Source organism: Doryrhamphus excisus, linkage group LG13 (genome assembly GCF_037039965.1).
Source record: "Doryrhamphus excisus strain RoL-2023G ecotype Guam linkage group LG13, RoL_Dexc_Guam_v1.1, whole genome shotgun sequence".
Taxonomy (NCBI): Eukaryota; Metazoa; Chordata; class Actinopteri; order Syngnathiformes; family Syngnathidae; genus Doryrhamphus; species Doryrhamphus excisus.
In genome coordinates, this window is record NC_136369.1 from 4,069,842 (window position 1) to 4,090,716 (window position 20,875).

A 20,875-nucleotide genomic window follows, 5' to 3' on the forward strand; every position below is an offset into this window, starting at 1 on the left:
GTGGATGTCTCTCTAAGCACTTTGGGTAAAGTCTGACAGCGGGGGATGACAGGCCATCTTATTTGGGTGCTTCTAGCATCTCATTCTGCATCATGAAGGACAATTGAGCACTCGTTCAGCCCATGATGGACCAGCCAGCTAATTATTGACACTGCATTGTACTTACATGCTGCTACTTTACAATTATCCATCCATCCATTTTCTATACAGCTTACCCCATATCCCAGCTGACTCTGGGCGGGGTGCACCCTGTACTGGTTACTTTACAATTATGTAGATCATATTTAGGTCACAATCCTCCTGTATGCCCCACATCCATGGTTGAGGTTGAGCCTCAAGCACAGAATGTATCACTTTATAAAAAGGGAGAAAAACATGTAAACTAGGGGCATATGACCACAGCAATAAAAGCAACAAAAGATGTATGATACAAAATTTCAATGTGTGTTTGAAAGCATTATGTGTCACTGCAATACACAGTCATGTGATACTTTTGTAAATTCAGGTAATCAAATACAATTTGAATTTGTTAAATGTTTGTTAAATGTCTCTAATAATTCCACTTTACTCGGCACCTAAATGTGGCAAAGTAGCAGAAAATCATTTTGATTCACTTCATTACCACCAAACATGGTATTTGAAATTGTATTAGATTGCAAATAACTGAAAAGGTTTTGTAAATAACCTGTGATTATATCGTTAATTTGGCTTTTGGACACATTGAGTTTGCAGATATCACTGCTTTTCTGACTGAAACCTGAAGAAAATTGTTATGGTGGTATATATATTCGAAAAGTATTTTATATTTATGTGTTGTTTTGGATTGTGGTATATTGTACGTGTATACCCAACAAAATAGCCAACAAGAGCATGGTACTATGAGTTATGGCATTACAATCAGACCAACAACTTGGCATTTATTTGCACATGCAAGTGCAAGGCTGGTTGATCTTTTGTGCATCATCTGTCCACAATAATTCATACATTTATGCCCCCACTGAGAAACTACAATGCTGCAAGCTGCTGGTCATTCATCAGCTTTGCCCTCCTGCAAGGACACACTTTAGACCTGAGCAGGACGGTCCTGTTAGATGCCATACACCATAACTCATCATTTGATGTATGAAAACAAGTCCAACGCAAGCCTATTCACACAGACCCTTTCCTGCACTCACATGACTGTCATAACAACATAATGTGGGCAGTGTATTCCCTGCCCCTGCTATTTTGGTCTGCAGGCTTTAAATCTTCTGTTAGACACACAAAGGCATATGCACATCCCTCTATTCAAGGGCAAGCTTGCCCTGAGCTTTAACATGCAAAGAGTCGACAAATAGCCAGGGAAAGAAAGGTGCACGCAAAAACAAGGTCACACAGCCACATTGCTGCATGCCGGTAAAAACACAAGACAAAGGTGCATGATACCCTACCATTTTTCCCACTGGTCCTCCATCCAACCCTCTCCTCCTTCCCCTTCTGAGTCCATAATGTAAGTGAGGAGGGCATCCGAAGCAGAGAAGAGGAGAAGGTACAAGGGATTTAGAGAGTAAAGAAGGGAGGGTGAGTGAGGGGGAGGAGCATCAAGGAGGAGGTACAGCTCATACGGGTCGATGGGAGAAGCGTTAGATTCGGTGCTCGCTGTTGTTGCTCTTCCAGAGCGGAGATAGTGAGGGAATTATTCAAAGCTGCAACCATCTAGGAGGAGTGTTATATAATCTGCTCCTGCCGCTCTATTGCATGATGTTTACACTGCTGTGTGTGCATCAGATTTACTATGATAGGGCAGGAACATGCTGGTGTTAGCAGAATACCCACTGGACGGAAAGCCCAGACAAGGGAAACATCAGCACAACAGGGCACTCCTCTCGCTCTGCACCATAGTCATGCTCAATTATTCATGAGGCCCATTGATCATAACTGACTTTTCTTTTTGGTAATCCCACTCCCCTTCATCCAAGTACAGTAGATGGCTGGTGTATAATCACTTGGCTTATAGAAATTGCTATGACCATCATTCCTGATAGCACTGAAGTGACCAAACTACAGTTATTCTATTTTGGACTGTGTGCATCAAAAAACACAATTATTGAATTTTGATATGGCTGGGTACTGTATAGTGTTCCAATATATGTAGAAACAACACATACAAAATATTTTTCCAATACATGATTATTTAGGGGTGTCACCATACATCTGTTTTTGTGGAATAAAGTGGTGAACAGTTCAATGGTCGCCATGGAGATTTGAGGTCAGCAAAGACTGCAGCTCAGAACTCTGAGGTGATCTTTATGTTTTTGTTGGTATTCATACTCCTATTACATATTACTAGCAAATTTGTGGTTTTGTCTTTGTAATTTGAATGTTTTGTAGTCATATTTATAGGTATTTAGTGCTCATTGCCTCTACTGTAGCTAACATTAGCTAGCTACAGTTTGCTAATGACAGTTAGCTAATAGCCGAGCAAGCATAACATCAACAACAGTAATATAGAGTAGACAGTATTGCTGATGCCTCATATTTATTGAGAGTGGTACTGTAGTCCTACATAATCTGATATACACTTGTCGATTTCTTTTGTTGATTAAGATGTACGGGTTAGGTCATTGTTATTCTGGAAAGTAAATTCATCTTCTCCTAATGTTGTGTATTAAAATTGGGTATAGAGATAACCTCTAGTGTACTGTACTCTACTCTAAATACGCTTTGACCATTATTAGAGGCCTGTAGACATAAAATAACACCCCTAAAATCGCCTTTATACTCATTCATTCATTCATTTTCTTTGCCGCTTATCCTCACTAGAGTCGCAGGTATGCTGGAGCCTATCCCACCTGTCTTTGGGCGAGAGGCGGGGTACACCCTGGACTGTTCGCCAGCCAATCACAGAGCACATATAGACAAACAACTATTCACACTCACATTCATAACTATGGACAATTTGTCGGCGATTAACCTAGTATGCATGTTTTTGGAATGTGGGAGGAAGTACCAGGAGAAAACCCACGCATGGGGAGAACATGCAAACTCCACACAGAGATGGCCAAGGGTGGAATTGCAGTCATTATTCACTATTATGTCTTCTTATCATTTACCATGGCTACTATAATACGCAAGTAACACGAGTATAAAGGTTACCTAATATAGTAGCCATGGTAAGTGATAAGAAGACATAATAGCGAATAAAAGCATTTTTTCTATCCATAGACCACAATGACTCACACGTTAGCATTGGGACAATTCCTTGCAAAGAAAGTTAAAGTAATGTAACATAAGGTATGTCTCATCAATGTAACATATAATGCCTTGTAGCCAGTGTACTGCGATAGTGAGGGAGAAATGTTTGAAATGCCAAGCGGCAAGGGACGACTGTATTGCTCATAATCCTAATTTCCCTCCACATTGACAGCACCAATACATGACCCTCCTTCACTAAAGGTATGATGCTTTTCAACATTTTTGCCCATGTACAATGTTATATCTGCACCCTTTTACACCCAACACCTATTCTGTCATTTAGGAATTGTCGGAAAATGTTCTTTCTACAATATCTGCTTATATTAATCTTGCCAGCTGGATTTGCAATACCATGAACCCACACAGTATTGAAGAGAGAATTGTTCCCTTAATTCAGAGGAGCTCACTAAAACCATGAAGCCATATGGACATACAGCATGTGTGCAGAAACTGTCCAAGGTTTATACCTCATATTGAGAGCACAGACTTCGGTCGGTTTGCTGTAATGCATATAATGTACAGTGCCAAAAGGTCATCTTAATTACATATTAAGGTCACAATTTCAACACATGATATATATTCATTGCACCTCCTCATCCGCAGGATCTTTGTGCCATCTCTAAAAGAATATATTTGGTATGCGCCACATACAGTCCAGTCTCTACAATGCACGTGCTTGGACTGAATGATCGTATTAGGAAGTGAAGTTGCATCAAATAAAAGATGAACGATGAGAGGATTATATAAAACAAGTAATGGTTTCTGTTTTAGTAACAAAAATAAAAAATAAATTAAAAGACATATGCGAGATTGCTACCAGAAAATACAGTGAAAAAACAATACAAGCAAAATTATTGGAAATCAGAAATGTTTCATGAATGTGTTTTAAGTTTAAATAACTATGTTTCAACATTCTTTATTTTGTTTAATTTGTGGCATGAGCAATGGGAAACATGGTGTGGCGTATCGCTGTGTTGCATATTAAGTGGGGATGGAACAAGTGACAGCGGGGGAACGATCAGAACACACCGATCATTTTTTATAACTGAGGTTGAGGTGTTTATGGATGTACGAGTATGTACTGTATGTGTGTGCGTTTCTGTGTAGCAATGTTGGGTGGAGGGGAGCTGGTTGTCTGTTCAGGGGAATGTGCAGATTCAGCAGAACTGAGAAAGAGCAGTAGGGTAAGAATTCAGCATGATATAGAACTGGCACTGCAGAAACATTCATATCAGCTGAATTTAATTTCCTGAACACAAAGCATTTGTAAAAAGGTTTGATTTAAATTTGTCCAGAGCATTTTCAATGAAATAATGCATATCAAGTAACAAACGGATTAAAAAAAAAAATACATTTAGTTATCTGCAACATTGTCTAATTTTTTTGAAAATGTCAGAACAATTTCTGAGCATATTCATGTGATTTTAGTAGCTGAACACTGGAACCTCAGAGTAGTTCCATCTCTGCAACTCATCCAGTGCATGCGGACAGACTTGGGAGAGTGGTGTGTTTGTGAAACTATCCGTGGTTGTGTGGCCTTGTCAAACTCAATCACACAAGGGGCCAAAACTCAAAACTGACTTTATGCCAACCCCCCACACCCGTTCAACTTTGTATCTTTCATATCATTTATCCTGACAACAATGACGTCACCCAGCTGCAACCCACCACCAAAAATATTTTGCAGTGCTCTGAAAAACACTGTTTTGTCATATAATTTCCCTATATAATTTTTTTTAATAACACATTGGATGAAGCCTTATTGTTCCAAACCAAATGATGTACAATGGGTCAGTGAAAAAAAATCAGTGGAAGAATACTTGCAAAGGGGGTGGACATTCATGCACATGTTAAATGATGATCTATTTCCTTCCAGTGAAAGCTCTTCAACATGTGGATTAGAAACAGAGCAGCAGGTTAGACGATCCTCTGCAGCTACTGTCATTATTGATTTGAATCCATTATGCATGCACGTAGCACAATAACACTGCTGTGGATGTGTAACACATTCACTAACTAAAGATGAGCTCTGTCTATTGATTACCTCTCATCTTTGGATGTTTGATTTGAAATAACACTCTTCAGTAAAGGTGGAGCGAGGTGTATTTGATCCCGCTATGCTGTGTGGAAAAGTTACTTGTTTGATTGATTCAAACACGGGGCATTTGCTCACAAGTCCAGAAGACTAACCACTACACCACGCCGTTTCTGCCTTCACTGAACTGTACCAATCAACATGATTTCTTTGAAGATCCAGGTATGTTTAGGTATGCTTTCTGTTGGGTGTTGGGATGATGGTCATATACAATGTTTTGGTCAGTTGGTGCCCTCAGCATTCACACTTTCCTCAGTCAAGAGTCCACTAGCAGGCAGACCGAGACCATTCGCTCAGGTGGTCTCAGTTCCCATTTAGTCCTGGACTCTTGAGCAAAGCAATCGTATAAGCAGAGCGTACAGATTTTCGTCCCTTTTAACCGGACCCAAAATGTGTGAATGCACCCTGATAGCAGTCTAATCAAGCAATTTTGATGGATCAGACTTGACAACTCTTGATTTATTGTTTGTTTTTCTTCACTCTAATTATCACTGCTGCGACTTTTGGCAATGGTAATGGTTTTATTTCATTTGAACATGCATCAGATTACAATTGAGTGCATCCCATAATCAGTTCACAGTTCCACATGTCCAAAAGGAGTAGGAAGAAGCAAAGCTTATTAAATCCTACCCCTCCATTTGGTACTTTTACAATCTGTAACTGTTACATTTGTCCACTTCCTGCTTTCCATAATGCAGTTTAGGTTGGTTTTTTTTTATAATGTACCTCGTACCGAAGTACGAGGTGATATGAGCATCCAATGCCATAATGGGTACCATAGTAAGTGTCAATATAGTGATATATATAGCACATCATGACTGGTTCAAGACTCTTCATCCTTGTATTTAGCAAACATCAACTGCTTGTATTGTTTCTTGAATTGGCTCATCGTTGTGCATTGTTTGAGGTCCTTACTCAATCCATTCCACTCCATTCTTCAAAAGTTCCACTTTTGAAGATTAGGTGGTGACTAATTTATTAACTTATTTTCCCCTGAGGTCACTAAACTATTAAGTTATTAAAGGCAGAAAACCAAAATGGCCAACTTCAATTTGTTTATATATTTTTTTTGGCTTAATGAGCGGAATATATTTTAATGAAATCGAAACAGTGAAGCAACACCAGAAGCTGCAAATAATAAAACGTATGACACTTCAGAAGACTGAGGTCCAATCCAGGGACATTTGTTCAGTCTGCAGCGACACACCCCAAAATCCACACATACAACTCAGTAACACTGAGAGACCGGAACACAGAGAGGCGCCATCCACCCAGTATGTCTGCACCGAAAGAGCCACACAGAAGCACCACGCTCAATCACAGCCCGCCTTCCCTTAAACATGCGCCTCAGCCACCATCATCAACCTCACAAACTCTTACCTACACTTGCTGGGAGACTTTACATGAATGTAACGCGCTAACTGTGGACTGGCTTTCCTCTTATCTCCGTCCGCCATGCCGCTCGGCTCTCATTCCGTCATCGACTTGCTCGCAGCACCGGCGGACACGCCACCTGAGAGGCGATCAGCTGCTATAGGCTGATGCTTTCGCAGGCTGTGGGAAATTGGAGATTCAAGAATGGTGCTCTTTGAGCTCTAAAAATTTTAAATCTTTATCGTCAAAAATATTATTATTTTTACATTTTTTATGAAACACTAAACACACAAAAACAATAAGTCCAGACGTATACACACACATAGTTTCCACCTATATGGCCACCAATTTGATATTTGTGTTAGTCTCCTGAAAGGGGGACCAGAGGCAATGAAGCAGTGATTTGCATCACTAGCCAAATAACAATAAACTCCAAACACATTGATTCAAAGTCTAACACCTCATTGTGTTCCAAACCAATTTTATTGCATTCAAAGCATTCAATATGTCCACATTGTGATTGTAACCACACATAGTCTGCACACAATGTAACTAAAATTTAATCCAAAAGACTGTATGCAAATGAGCTGGTGTCTGCCATATCATACAATGTGAAAGTCTGAGTATTTGTGTGCCATATTTCTGTTGTTCATCAAAATTCAGACACTAAGAAAAGTGATAGAGCGTAATGTCCAGGATACGTGTTACCTTGAGGATTTATTTTTATTTTTGCGAATCAGTACACTTTGGTAAACAGTTTTTTTTTTCACAACAGTAACAAGTTGTTACTAACAATATTGTCAGTTGTTAAAGTGTTGAGTCTGGCAATCCAATATACGTAGTAATAACATTTATAAAGTGATTGGCTGGCGGCCAGTATAGGGTATACCCCGCCTCTTGCCCGAAGACAGCTGGGATAGGCTCCAGCACGCCCACGACCCTTGTGAGGATAAGCGGTAGACAATGAATGAAGTTATAAAGCAGTCTGTATGACTGTATTTTTGTGTGTTTAATTTTTTATTTTCAGTTTAAAAAAATAGCTGTGTGCCTCAAATGGCCTCCCATGCCACACTTTGGACAGCACTGTCTTAGAATGACTGTAACATAATTTGTTTACGTTTAGCCTGCAAGTTTACCCTGCAAGTTTAATGTACTTTATACAGCGCCTACAAGGGGACTTGGAGAAAAAAAGACACATTTTTGCAAGATAACTTTTGCGAGACCTTGAAAAAATGTGTTATTTTGCAAAACTATAGTATGTGAAGTAATTTTCATATTCAGCATATGTTGCAAAAATGTACTTTAGAGGTACAAAGTGATTTTATAACTACATGAACAAATGTTCAATTCCATTATGGTTATTTGTCTCATCTTTTGAAAATGAAATGCTAGCATCCAGACTGAGTTATAGTGTTGTTGGAAACATGCCTTTGAGTTCTCACAAGAGTTTTGCCATCTTTTGCAAAAAAATATTGCATTGTCTTGCTAAATTTTTGTGAAGTCTTGCAAAATTGTTGTTATTTTATTGTATTTTTAGAAAGTGACAATCAAAAAAAAATTAAAAAAATCAAGCTACAGGCCACAAATGGGAATTCGGGCAGCCCTTCATGAGGACAGTCCTCATGCTTTGTCACAGAGTCATAGATTGACAATAGTTTTACAACTTCTTTGGAATAACCAACATCCCCTGATCTGAACCCCCAACCAGGCAAGGAAAAACTCAAACCCCCATCAGGGAGAAAAGAATCTTTGAGAAGGGACCGCAGAGGATGGGAATCCCCGTTCCAGGATGACCAGGGTGCAAAGGATGTCACGTGGGCGATGTCACATCACATATGTCACATTATAATTATATACAACGTAAATTCAAATATCATAGTAGATAGTAGATGAAGTGACACCAGGAGAGTTAATCTGCTGCAGTTCTTGGGATGATCGTCAGTCAAAGCAGGGCCCTCTGTGGCAGCGCCTCAAAGACGTAGACCAAGGAGAGTTCAAAAGACCGGCGTGTTGTGAGTGTAGGTTTCTGCATGGAGCATAGAGTAAAACTAGGTCAACCAGATAGGAAGGTGCCAACCCATATAACATTTTTTAAGGTCAAATCGAATATCACACCGAGATTTTTTCTCGAGTCAGTGTGGGTAATGATGCTTTTATCAAAACTCAGAGTGGTGTCCTTAAACAGGCAACTCTGTTTCGCAGGGCCAATAATCAAGAATATAGTACAGCCCACTTGACGAGAGCCAGCTCCAACTTGTGGTGCCCAAGACGAGACTTAAGACCAGGGGGGAACGAGCCTTTTCTGTGGTTGGCCCTAAGCTATGGAACTCCCCTCACAAGTAAAAAAGGCCTCAACATTGAAAGCTTTAAGTCTTGTCTTAAAACCCACTTTTATTCTCTGGCTTTTGACTCGGAGTGAGTCGTATGGTCCTGTGTCTTTTAGTTCTTTCTTTTATTTTAATTGTTTTTTTTTACACTTTTATTGCTTTGCTTCTTGTTTTTAATATTTTAATATCTATTTTACCGTTTTATTTCTTAAATGATCTTTTAGTTTTGGATTAAATTCAATTTGTACCTTTATTTATTGCATTTTATTTTTACTTTTTATTTTACTAGTCTGTGCAGCGCTTTGGAAACTATGTTTATAAAATGTGCTGTATAAATAAAAAGTGGATTGGATTGGATAGTAGTCCTTTATTGCCATTGTAACAAGTACAACATTACCCTGACACAACATCTCAGTTTTGTCAGGGTTCAAGAGTAAAAAGTTACAGGACCTCCATCATTTAATACCAATGAGACACGGCCCAAGAGCAGTCCCGTGGGTCAGTTAGCTTTAATGGCACATAGAGCTGAGTGTTGTCGGCATAACAGTGAAAGTTGATCTTATGTTTGCGAGTGATGTCACCGAGCGGGAGCATATGCATGTTGAACGGAAGAGGGCCGAGCACTGATCCTTGTGGAACTCCGCAAGTGATCCCACAGTACTCAGAGGTCACATTATCATAAATTACACAATGCGTCCGAACCCGGAAGCCAAGAACGCACCAGACCAGTAGCACCAATATGTTTTACGGCGTTCCAGTAATATAGTGTTATCGACAGTATGGAAGGCAGCACAGAAATCCGAAAACTGGAGTACCCGCAGAAAACCCACGCATGCACAAGAGAAAATGCAAACACCACACAGAGTTGCCCAAGTGGAGATTCGAACCCAGGTCTTCCTGATATCCGGACTGTGTGTGATTGGCTTAATACAACAGGGCTATATCAGGGCTACGTAAAAGAAATATAACACCTCACACTTTGGAATGCCCCGGTTTATATTATAAACAACCTTAAGAATCTTTGCCAGCTGTAATTTTCCTGTCACACAGGTATCTTTGGACCCATCCAGAGGGATTGATATCAAGCGTCAGGAAGTTCTGCAGCCATGGATTTTTCTGTGCTCCATCAACAAACTCATCCAGCGTAATCTGGCCTGCAGCACCAGAAAAAAACAAAACAAAACATGATGTTCATTAGAATTAGTAATCATCACTTATAATTTAAAACTATATAAGATGAAATGGTTTTGGTGGTTAAGGCATCTTACCATCGCAGTTGATGTCGACCTGTTGAAATATATGATCGCACACCTGCTCCGATGTAAGACTCTCTTTGCCTGTTTCATCACAAATGGGACCATCTTTTATCTTGTAGATGATCTAGGCACAAACACACAAACAGACTGTGTTGCTTTGCAATACTTTCACAAGGTGTGTGGTTCGTGTCCCCTTTAAAGACGACCGACTATTATGCTCATTTTCGGCCCTTTGTATTGATTTGTGGATTCCTACAGAGCAGCTACACATTACCCGCACAGAAAGCTTTCTGGAGCTTCCAGAATCTGCACCAATTCCTGCTGTATTTCCCTTAGTCTGTTTTAATTTATTCCACCCACGACCCGCTTCTGGGCACAGAAGTGAGTGGTCACACTCCCAGGCATTCCGGAGCACTTCTGGACTACTGCTGAACCTGACTTTCTAATTTTGTTGGTATAGGAATTGGTAATAAATGAATAAACCTCTTGGAGAGCCGCTTGAAATGTGGTTAGGAGCTACCGGTAGCTCACAAGGTACTAGCTGGAGACCCCTGACTTAACCATGTATAAACTTGAGGTAGGTCCGCGTTTATTTAGTGCAGACAATCTTGACACAACATTGGTTGTGAAACGTTTTTTGCCGGGCTACCCATGTTAAAAAAAAAAAAAAACTCTGGTAGATCCACCGTTTGCGGTGAAACAGGCTATTAGCAAGTCCAGACATTGGTGAGCTTGTAATTAGCATGAATCACGAGTGAGGAAAGGTTGGAGCGTTAGGTCAACTGGCGCATCGTGGTGAAGAGAGAGCTGAGCTTGCAGGCAAAACTCTCAATTTACCAGTACATTGAGTACCAGTATCTTCCCGGCCTCTCTTATGGTCATGAGCTCTGGGTCGTGACCAAAAGAACAAGATTGCGGATACAAGCGGCTGAAATGAGTTTTCTCCGTAGAGTGACAGACGGAAGAGTGGAAATAGCAAAAATAGCTCTTAATTTCGCTACAAAGACTCAACAAGATGGTCCTTTACTGTCAGCATTGTTTACCTGAAGACTGCAGCACGCATCTTTCCGAAAGACACACCCATAGTAAAAGTTGTCGCTGTGTCTATGCTGCGGTTATCGATAGACGTAGCGTAAGCGTAAAACCCATCTCTTTGCGAAAGCATACAAATAGGACTTACCTGCTGATATGCTGATATCTACATCTTGGAGTAAGAGAAAATACTGTTTTCGGGATTAATCTACCATCTATCCCACTACTCCATTTTTCTATCACAACGAAAGCACTCAAGACAGACAGCCGCCCGAATGGATTCTGTTCAAGGTTTCTTCCCAGAGGGACTTTTGAGTGTAACTTTCATATGCAAAGTGCCATGAGATAACTATTGTTGTAATTTGGCGCTAGACAAATATTAAATTGAACTGAGTGTGCCTTGTGTTTACCTGTGCTTGTTTTTACCCGACTTCCTGCCCGAAGCCCTTCTCAGCAGATCCTCAAACCCGAATCTATTTACCATCCTGCTCATGAACTTGGGATTTTGTTTTTGTGCTCTCCTATTTTTCAGGAACGTCTTCCCGTTCGTAGGCAACAACTTTTTGGTAGTGTTTTCTTGTTCCTCCATTTAGTATAGCTGTTTCAAAATAGTTATAATTGCAATAGTAAGGGGGTAATGTAATGGGGTACAAGCCAGTGCCCTGTTGTGCCAGTCCCAATCCTGGATAAATACAGAGGGCTGTGTCAGGAAGGGCATCCGACGTAAAATTTTGCCAACAGAAATATGCAAATCAACAACACAACTTCTGTACCGGACCAAATAAATTTATGACCATTACCATAGTTTTTTTTTTTTTTTTTTCCCTAGCATTTGATGATATTGCTTGAGCCCTTTTGTCTACTGTCAGACACCAAGCATTGCAAACGGTAGAATCACAAAGTAGAATTATATTTTACCCGAACAATCTTCCTTAGTTCCTTTCTGTCGAGTCGACCATTGTCATCACTGTCAAATACTTTGAAGGACCACCTCAGTTTATCTTCAAGTTTTCCTCTCAGAACAAGATGAAGAGCAGCTACGTACTCGATGAAATCCATCGTATTGTCCTGGAAAAGAGAATTGATAAATATGCACAAGCAAAAATGAAAAAAAATTAATGATTAAATATTACAAATATTTGAAAATTGCTTGAATTTGTGTAAAATAACATTGTTTACATTTTTTAGTGGAAATGACTCACCTGATTCATGTCGAAAGCTCGAAAGATATTATCCATATACTGAGACTCCGGTGTACCGCTCTGAACTCCAAACATTCTCTTGAACTCATGCAGGTACAAAGATCCACTCGGGCACTCCATGATGAAAGACTTGTAAAGATCCTGAATGCTGTTCAACTCCAGTTCTTCATCAGGTTCATGCCTTTGCTGGGTTTGTCCCATGCTGAATTGGATGTTAGGAGTGACTAATTCTTAGCTGTATCAATTATCTATATGAAGATAATTTGGTAAAGCAATATCCTTCAGGTTGCCTATTATTCCTTTATTGAACAGTTCAGTAACCTCTTCGTAGCACCCAGCGTGGTGTCAGCAACTGTGTCAAGTAATAACTGATTCCAACTGAGGTGCTTATTCTTAGCCATAGGTTTTATGGTTTAACTCTGTAATCCACATGACTTATCCCATCTTGAACTTTGGGTGACCACAGTGACCTGTGCATTTTTCATACTTACACATACGAGACAACCACAGCGACAACGACGAAACTTGTTGAAACCCCATGTGGACACTTTGGAACACCGTACTGATATTATCATTACACCTCTAGATTCCATCCAATAGATCTTCTCTTCTGTCTTGGAAAAATATTGAGACAAGAACCAAACGTAGGTGCTTTGTTTCCTTTCATATTCATTTCATACACACTAGCAGGGCTGCAGCTATTGAATATTTCCGTAATTGGGTAGTCTACTGAAAATCCTACAATAAATTCAGTAATAGGAAGAATATATTTTGCCTGGTTAAAGAGCAATTATGCAGAGGAATAAATGGTATTTTGTTGGGTCCGATGACTACACAGAAATGTTTGCATTCAAGATTATGGCTATGGTTCAATTTTAATCTGGTGACATCTCCTTTCCTTCAGAATTACTTTAAATTGGACCTTTGCTACTTTTCTGACCAGTGTTTTTTCTAACATTATCTCCCTGTGACGCACTCCTGTGGAAGATTTCTCCATGTTAGCGCAGTGTTTATTTTGTGCGAGTAAGCTGTTATCTGTGTGTGTATAGAGTGTGCATACAGGGAGTGTCTTTCCTGCATGCATGCAAATTACAAGTTCACCGAAAAACATTTCCACTCCCGATGTTGTGTGTAAATAAACCCTTTATAAGGTCATAGCATCGTAATAAAGTAGCCACACAAATTAGACACAAAGTATGACAGCAGTCATAATCGAGAAAACGAGCCCTCCACATGGCTAAAGTTATGTTACTAAGGTATATTATAGTTAATCGCATTTTTTTGTGCCACATTCATTTTCATTTTGTGTGTGTTGGGAAATTGTGCAACATCAAAGATGTGCTGTTGTGGTATATAAGTTCCATTTTATAATGCATACGCATCACATTGTACTTCTTAAATGTTGTTTTCCTTTCCCTTTCATAATCACTGTCATTTCCCCTCACTTCTTCAATCTTAGTGCTCCTTCAACCAAACATCCGCTTCTTCCCCGACTGTATGTGGATGACGTAAGCACAAGTTACGATTCTTCAAGCCAGAAAAAATATATAATTTTTGTGATTTGTGGAGTCCAATTATTACAACCCTCATTTTTTAATATAATTTGAAAACATTTTTATTTGATTACTTCTCCCATAACAATACAGTCTTAAGAAGTGTGAAGAAAAGCTAAGTAAAATAAATACCTCGGATTCGAGGCACCAGGGGCAACCCTCAACCTGAACAATTTAAATCTTTCTTATTTATTCTTCTAATTTATTATATTTTGTACTGTTATACTTTCTTGCACTGGAAATAGAGCTGCTGCAATTTCATTCTACGATATGTAAATTCAGATTCTGATTCTCTGTTTGGAATTTGCATGTTCTCCCGTGGGTTTCCTCCCACATTCCAAAAACATGCTAGGTTAATTGGCGACTCCAAATTGTCCATAGGTATGAATGTGAGTGTGAATGGTTGTTTGTCTATATGTGCCCTGTGATTGGCTGGCGACCAGTCCAGGGTGTACCCCGCCTCTTGCTTGAAGACAGCTGGGATAGGCTCCAGCATGACCCTCATGAGGTGGTAGAAAATGGATGGATGGAATATTTTATTCCACAGATTCCCCTAAAATAACAAACAAAGCTAGAATGTTTGAGGATCAAAAGTCCTGAAAAATACTATAAAATAACTGTAAAATAAAATTATGTGAATTTTTCTTGGAGATGAACAAAGTAGTTATCTTATCTATCTAGTCTAACCTAATCCAATTGTTATTTTTGCACTGGAAAGGTTAGTAATAGTTGTCCACGAAAAATAATGGGTACCTAAAATAATGAATCCTGAAACAATTGTACATTGGTGAGCTCTCTTTACTTGTTTTGCAACATAACAATATCACACAGTGATGCAGGATAAAGTCATTTATATATACTGTATATAGAAAATAATACAAATATACAGTATGTATACATACAAATGCAGTAAAATAAACATTTGTGTATAAACAAGGTTGAAGTGAATTAAGTAAAAATGTATAAACATAAAATATATTTTGTTTATGTATGTATGCATGCATGCATGTGTGTATGTCTTCAAAGATGCACAGTTCTAAGGCCAGTTGGTGTTGTGCTGCCGCAGTAGCGCCTCTCTGGTCCTCAACTGTGTGCAATGTATATTGCTGATCATTGTCCATTGTCCATAATAAAAAAAAGAGTTCAAATCTGCCTGTAATGGCAAAAGGGGAAAAAATCTGTAAAACCACATTTTTCTCAACCCCCCCCCCCCACTTCCCCAGACCTCAGCCACTAGTTAACTGCAAATGATTTATCATCTACAATTATGCCATAACCCAATACATTTGAGCCTTAGAAAATGCATGTACTTTACATCAATGGTTGAAGTGTAAATGCTGTATATTTTGGGGAAAACCTCAGAAATGTATTTCATACACATGTGACTGTCCAAATACTTTTTCATTGAACTGTATCACTACATGTCAGGTCATTATAATGGACACTGTTAATTACAACCATGATTAAGGCCATGTCCGCATGAATATGGATATTATTTTTAACACTCTAGTGTTGAAAAAAAAAAAAACTGAAATGTTCGTTCACATAAATCAGTGAGAATAAGAGGCATATGAAAATGCATGGATCGGTTTGTCAACATAAAAAAACACATTCACTGGTTATCATCCATATTTTGTCTAATCAGAATCCTGAAAAAGTATTACAGTGCCTGTTAGGGATACAGTAGATATATAATGTGTACAATATCTTTAAAATCAGCACACACTCACGCAGAGCCTAGGAAATATGCTCTCATTAATTGTGCGCCATATGGAGTAAGCATGCACGCACAAAATGAAACCAACACCTGTAAGTCCATAACTTCATGTTCTGTTCTTAAATATGAGGTTGCATATTTATAATGACACAAGCCAAAAATCTCAGTTTTACCCGTCCTCACGTGTCCCACACTGGATGGAAGGTTTGAAAGGGTTAGTTATTGAGAACAAAATGCATGTTTGTGTTTGGACAAGAAACAAAACTCATATCCGTCTTTGTATGGACATAAAGGCTAAATGTCTTCTCAGTGTGGTAAAGGCCTAAAACGTATTCTTGGCCATCTTCAGAAGTGTGCACTCTTTCTCCTTTGATCCAGAACCCATCGTGAAGGATTTATGTCCAGCTTCAACATGTTGAGCACCCAGGGGTCCTGCTGCGCCCCTCTAATGAATTCTTCCATATTAATGCAACCTGCAGAACAAAAAAAAAAAAACTATGAATAATTAATATTATTTGCCTTTTGTTTTTTTTTTTTCATAATTGTGAACAAGAACAGTGATAATTGCCTACCGTCCCCATCAGTGTCAACTGCCCGCATTATTCGATCCACAGCATCGTCAACTGACATGAGTGGCTCTTTGTCCTTCTTGTTGCCTTTTTTTATGCGATGAATGCTCTATGCAAAAATGAAGGGGAATTATTGTTTTAAATCATGTGTTTCAGAAACTTACTTAAACAGAAATAGCAGATGGTCCACCAAGATGAGAACTTGTATCAAATAATATGTAGTCATAGAAAAAATGATTAGACCATTGTTCACTTGTTCACTTGAATGCATGGCACAACTAAAGGTGCTTTTATTCTGACAAATTCGATCTTTAAGCTCATTGAGGGTCATGGGTTGCGGTTGAACATAAAGAAGATCTTTTACATATCCCTAAGCACAAAGAGCAATGTCAAGGTCTCGGTCCGACCAACCTTACTGGAGTCATGACATGATAAGTGGTAGTCATTCAAAACTTAGAAAACTCCTGATGAAGCTTGAGAACTGAAGCAATGCATCATGAAATGGGTTCCTTGCTTTTGAATAATCTGGTAAATTGTGATGCTGTTACGTGTGCACAAATAAAACTTACATCAATTATTGACCGGAGTTCGTCCTTGTCCACATAGCCATTGCTGTCTTTGTCGTACACCTTGAATGACCAGCGTAGTTTATGCTCCAAGTCTCCCCGAAAGACAAGGTTCAGTGCCGCCACAAACTCGAGGAAATCTATTGTGTTGTCCTGAAAGCAAGATGGATTATGACCAATTTTGGGACGGAGCAAAAATCCATTGCTGTGTAAACTTAAAGGATCTTACCCCATTTTTGTCAAAAGCTCGAAACATGTTCTCTGCATACTCTGATGCTTCACCTGTTGGATCCACCCCAAAGAAACGCTTGAACTCGTGGAGAAAAAGTAGTCCACTCGGGCATTCTGTGACAAACCTTTTGTACATATCCTGGAGTGCTTTGACATCAATTTCTTCTACGTTCTCTGTTTGCTGTGTCTGTCCCATGGTTGGTATTTGATCAGTTCATTGTCCAGTAGGTTGTAGGTATGCTCCTTTCCCGAGTGTACAGACTACAAATGGTCATCTGACTCACTTGGTTGTTTTTAAAAGCCGGTGGAATCCCAAAGATCCAATTCACGTTTGAGACAGGTGATTAGTGTGGCCTGAAGATTAAGACTGGATTACCTTGCTGGGGTTTCCTCTTGGATTTAGCTCTCAGTTCATTGTGGTCTTGGCTAAACACACTTTGGTGTATGTTCATCAAATGTTCAAATGAAGCACTCCTCACAAATTAGAACACTGTTTAGGGGTCTCAAACTCAATTTACTTGGGGGCCACTGGAGCTCGGGTCTGGGTGAGACTGAGCCGCATCAGGTTTTCCAAAAAAACAACAACCCAAAAATGCATTTATTAAAAACAAAAAAAAATTAAAAACTTCGCTTTGGTTCCAATTTTCTACAAGAAAATCTCTGATAAAACATTCCACTGTTCTCAAATTTCTTACTTTTTATTTTTCTACACAAAATAAGATGAAAAATAAATAAACAAATCAAGAATAAAGAAAATCAATCAATTAGTAATAAATAAATAAATATAATAATAATAATAAAACAGCAAATAATAAAAACTTAAGAAACCACATATAGTTGGTGGGTAGACAAATTATTTTTTTCAGATTAAAATGAACAAAGCATTATTAGAGCCCTGTAGACATGACAAAACACGACTATAGTCACATTTATACTCTTTTTATTTACAACATATTGTGCAACTGCAGGGTCTTGAGACACATGCTAACTCGCAAACTAGAGAGCTAGCGACCTAAACGGTAGCCTTCAAGTTATTTTCTTTAAACTTAAATAGCCAAAAACTTACCACTTCCACACGGATAGGGAGGAACAGTTATTTAACCTTTAACATGAACATTAATCAAATGTAATAATTTTTTCTGGGTACATGATACCATACAGCATCCATATCAAACTTGCGCGGGCCGCACTAACATTAAACTTTCATATCAAGGCGGGGGCCTCAAACTAGTGTCCTGCGGGCCACATTTGTCCCGCGGGCCACGTGTTTGAGACCACTGGTTTACATCGTGTCTATGTTTACATGGAATAAGTTAACTTTGTGGAAACCAGGTTACTTCTTTTTTGCTCCATGTTAAACAAAAAAAGGACATTATAACATCATAAACATCATTAGTGACAGATGCGGCAATTCCACGGTGGACTACGTCCTCACAAAAGCAAGTCCAAATTGGGACCTGGACAGATGCTCAAGGTACACAGTGGAAGAGTGGCACTTCTGTTGTCCAGATGTTGCTGGTCTGGTCCCAGTCCGTGTTTGAATGACCTGCGTGACCAGTTGGCAGAGTTCATGTGGTTCGGCTGAGGAGGCAGTTTTCAATGAAAAAGCAGTCAAGGAAGGAGATGCACTGATCGGATCTGACTCGGACAGATTTGGCAGACTTGGTAAGATTTGTAAAATCTTTGGTGCAGTTGAGTGCGATTTGGTCAAGTGTGAGTTCTGTCATTGGAACGCTGGTGTGCACCAAACAAGTGTGTCAAGAACCCTGGCCAGGAAATATCTCCACATTATTGACCTCATGACCATGTCCAGTGTTGTTCTAAATCCGCGTCTTCACTGTTCACTAAAAACAAGCTAAGAGCTTAAGACGCTCCCGGCCGCACTAATTTGGAATTGGTATATCAATCTCCTTTAATTAGATTACATCAGGCAAGGGAGACAAATCCTGCAGGAGACAAGGATTGTGACGATATCAAATTGGGTCATGCTTAACTAAATATATCAAACTCTACAGACGTTCTATTTTTTTTTAAAAGAACCCAAGGTATGTCGAGAAGCTCATGTTCCATAAAAATCTGCAATTTGTCAAGTTTTCAAACATTGTTTATTGATTGTCCCACCTCATTATAATGAGGTACAACCCAGTGTCTTGTTGAATAGATCTGCTACTTTCACTGATGCCATAGCTACTTAGTCCTCATGGTTTTTGCACACCTCTTACAGTTGTCAAGATTTATTGCCCTATCATTTATCGTAATGTGAATACATTCCACTGACAGGAATTTGAATCCACTGACTGTACCTTGTAACAGCCATGACTTTCTGTTCTGTTTCTCCTGTTCCTGACCTAAAGTTGACTGTTCCTGTGTTGCATTCAGTGGGCTGTTTTCTTTACATTATCCTTTGCAGTGAAATGTGATGGCTGGAGCTTTTCCCAGCTGACTTAGAGTGAGGGTAGGGAAATAAAACCATTTAAAACTTAATATATTTTACAGTTTTTCTCGATTGTTTACACACAATTTGTGATGCCTGAGACCCAATGACCACAACATATAACCAATGCACCAACTCCATGAACCAAGTCTGCTAAACTATAAGCACAACTCCTGCTTTACACTCAGACTGCAGATCTACAACACACTTTTTTTCAAAACACTACACACAATTCTCTGAGTTTTGGCACAATTTTCATGAAGTAAACTTCCAGTTTTCACAAAGAACACAATTCCACTCAAAACAGTCAAATTAATATTCCTATTATTCACACTGACTCATCACATGGGTAAACGCCTGTCACTCATTTTTACAATTAGCAGTCTAACAATGAGGGAGGCTGGGTAAAGGGTCAGAAATCCACAAACACACAATCCCCTTCTCCACGCTATGGAAGATGCATGTGGAGAGATTCCAGCGGATGCTTTCCATGGCTGGATATTTCCCCCGCTGCTTGGCCAGAGAAAACCTTGCATGTGATGTAGATGAGGAGCTGTGGCCTGACCCAAACAGAAAACGTGATGCCGCAGATGATTTTTTGTTTATGATTATTATTATTTCTTTAACTGAAGCTGTACACATTTAGATGCAGACCACTGTATGGGGAACTTTGTGATGTAGTCTGCGATGAACACTTCGTACATTGTTTTTCTGTGAAAAATAAAAATATAGATTTCTGTGTAATTTTGTGTTCTGAGTCAAAAAAATACCAAAAAACAAAAAACAATTCTAAAATATTTTGCAAGAAGTGTCACACTGAACACAAAAAGGTCATGATGAATATGATGTAATCACAGTGTTTTACACTGAGCACATCAGTGTTCAACTGGTTCATATCAATGTTGTTCATATAGTGGCATGTGTGCGTCATTTGGAGACAAAACACCATTTTGAGAAGAATGAAGAATGGATGTAAAGTTTCATTTTGCTGGAGAATTGAGGGGTTTTCAGAAATGTGTGAGTGATTTTTGGATTTGTGTGTAGAGTTCTGAGAATATGAGGCATCCGTTCAGAAAATGTGTTTAAACAATCGAGAAAAGTTTTCACTTAACGATTGTGCTTAAAATACCATAGCGAGAGTAAATGATGAAAGTGATCTCGATTGATAATATCTTGCGGTCTACATTCCAAGCAGTGAGGTTGGAGTTCTGGTGCTGAGGAAATAAGTTCCAGCTAGTTGCTGGGGACCGTAAGCAAGTAAGAGTAAGTAAGAGTTTGTCTTCTC

At 39.1% G+C, this 20,875-nt stretch overlaps 3 protein-coding genes across 5 annotated transcripts in view; all 3 read right to left on the bottom strand.

Moving 5' to 3' along the window:
- The window catches only part of mapk8ip1b (mitogen-activated protein kinase 8 interacting protein 1b), a 38,685-nt gene extending 31,811 nt beyond the window's left edge, over positions 1 to 6,874 (bottom strand). The window contains exon 1 of one of the 2 annotated variants that reach the window (XM_058089509.2): positions 6,710 to 6,874. In XM_058089509.2, coding sequence (XP_057945492.2) covers positions 6,710 to 6,786 — 77 coding nt within the window. In that variant the 5' untranslated portion in view covers positions 6,787 to 6,874. Of the gene's footprint in view, positions 1 to 1,430; positions 1,927 to 6,709 lie in introns of those variants that run through there. The other variant, XM_058089510.2, reaches the window with a different exon arrangement.
- A 1,812-nt stretch (positions 6,875 to 8,686) lies between these two features.
- On the bottom strand, positions 8,687 to 12,984 carry LOC131139428 (guanylyl cyclase-activating protein 2-like). The gene is made up of 5 exons (XM_058089057.2): positions 12,521 to 12,984; positions 12,237 to 12,386; positions 10,299 to 10,410; positions 10,041 to 10,184; positions 8,687 to 8,729 (listed from the first exon to the last, which is right to left on the bottom strand). Exons 1-4 carry the CDS (start codon positions 12,719 to 12,721, stop codon positions 10,042 to 10,044), a joined length of 606 nt encoding a protein of 201 aa, XP_057945040.2. The 5' UTR covers positions 12,722 to 12,984; the 3' UTR covers positions 8,687 to 8,729; position 10,041.
- Positions 12,985 to 15,589: 2,605 nt separating this feature from the next.
- LOC131139439 (guanylyl cyclase-activating protein 2-like) lies at positions 15,590 to 17,431 on the bottom strand. Of its 2 annotated transcripts, XM_078795568.1 has the most exons (5): positions 17,282 to 17,408; positions 17,155 to 17,207; positions 16,929 to 17,078; positions 16,363 to 16,468; positions 15,590 to 16,263 (listed from the first exon to the last, which is right to left on the bottom strand). In XM_078795568.1, exons 1-5 carry the CDS (start codon positions 17,310 to 17,312, stop codon positions 16,136 to 16,138), a joined length of 468 nt encoding a protein of 155 aa, XP_078651694.1. In that variant the 5' UTR covers positions 17,313 to 17,408; the 3' UTR covers positions 15,590 to 16,135. The 2 variants fall into 2 exon arrangements, with proteins under 2 accessions (XP_078651694.1, XP_057945055.1); XM_058089072.2 differs by having other exon boundaries at positions 17,155 to 17,431.
- Positions 17,432 to 20,875: the final 3,444 nt, after the last annotated feature.

Excerpts from the sequence above, each read along its gene's own strand:
- LOC131139428 (XM_058089057.2), bottom strand. The coding sequence starts at position 12,721 with ATGGGACAAACCCAGCAAAGGCATGAACCTGATGAAGAACTGGAGTTG. Across the intron at positions 10,411-12,236 it reads AACTAAGGAAGATTGTTCGG|ATCATCTACAAGATAAAAGA; the intron begins GTAAAATATAAT and ends GTTTGTGCCTAG. Across the intron at positions 10,185-10,298 it reads GGTCGACATCAACTGCGATG|GCCAGATTACGCTGGATGAG; the intron begins GTAAGATGCCTT and ends CTGGTGCTGCAG.
- LOC131139439 (XM_058089072.2), bottom strand. The coding sequence starts at position 17,352 with ATGGGACAGACACAGCAAACAGAGAACGTAGAAGAAATTGATGTCAAA. Across the intron at positions 16,469-16,928 it reads AACTCCGGTCAATAATTGAT|AGCATTCATCGCATAAAAAA; the intron begins GTAAGTTTTATT and ends ATTTTTGCATAG. Across the intron at positions 16,264-16,362 it reads AGTTGACACTGATGGGGACG|GTTGCATTAATATGGAAGAA; the intron begins GTAGGCAATTAT and ends TTTGTTCTGCAG.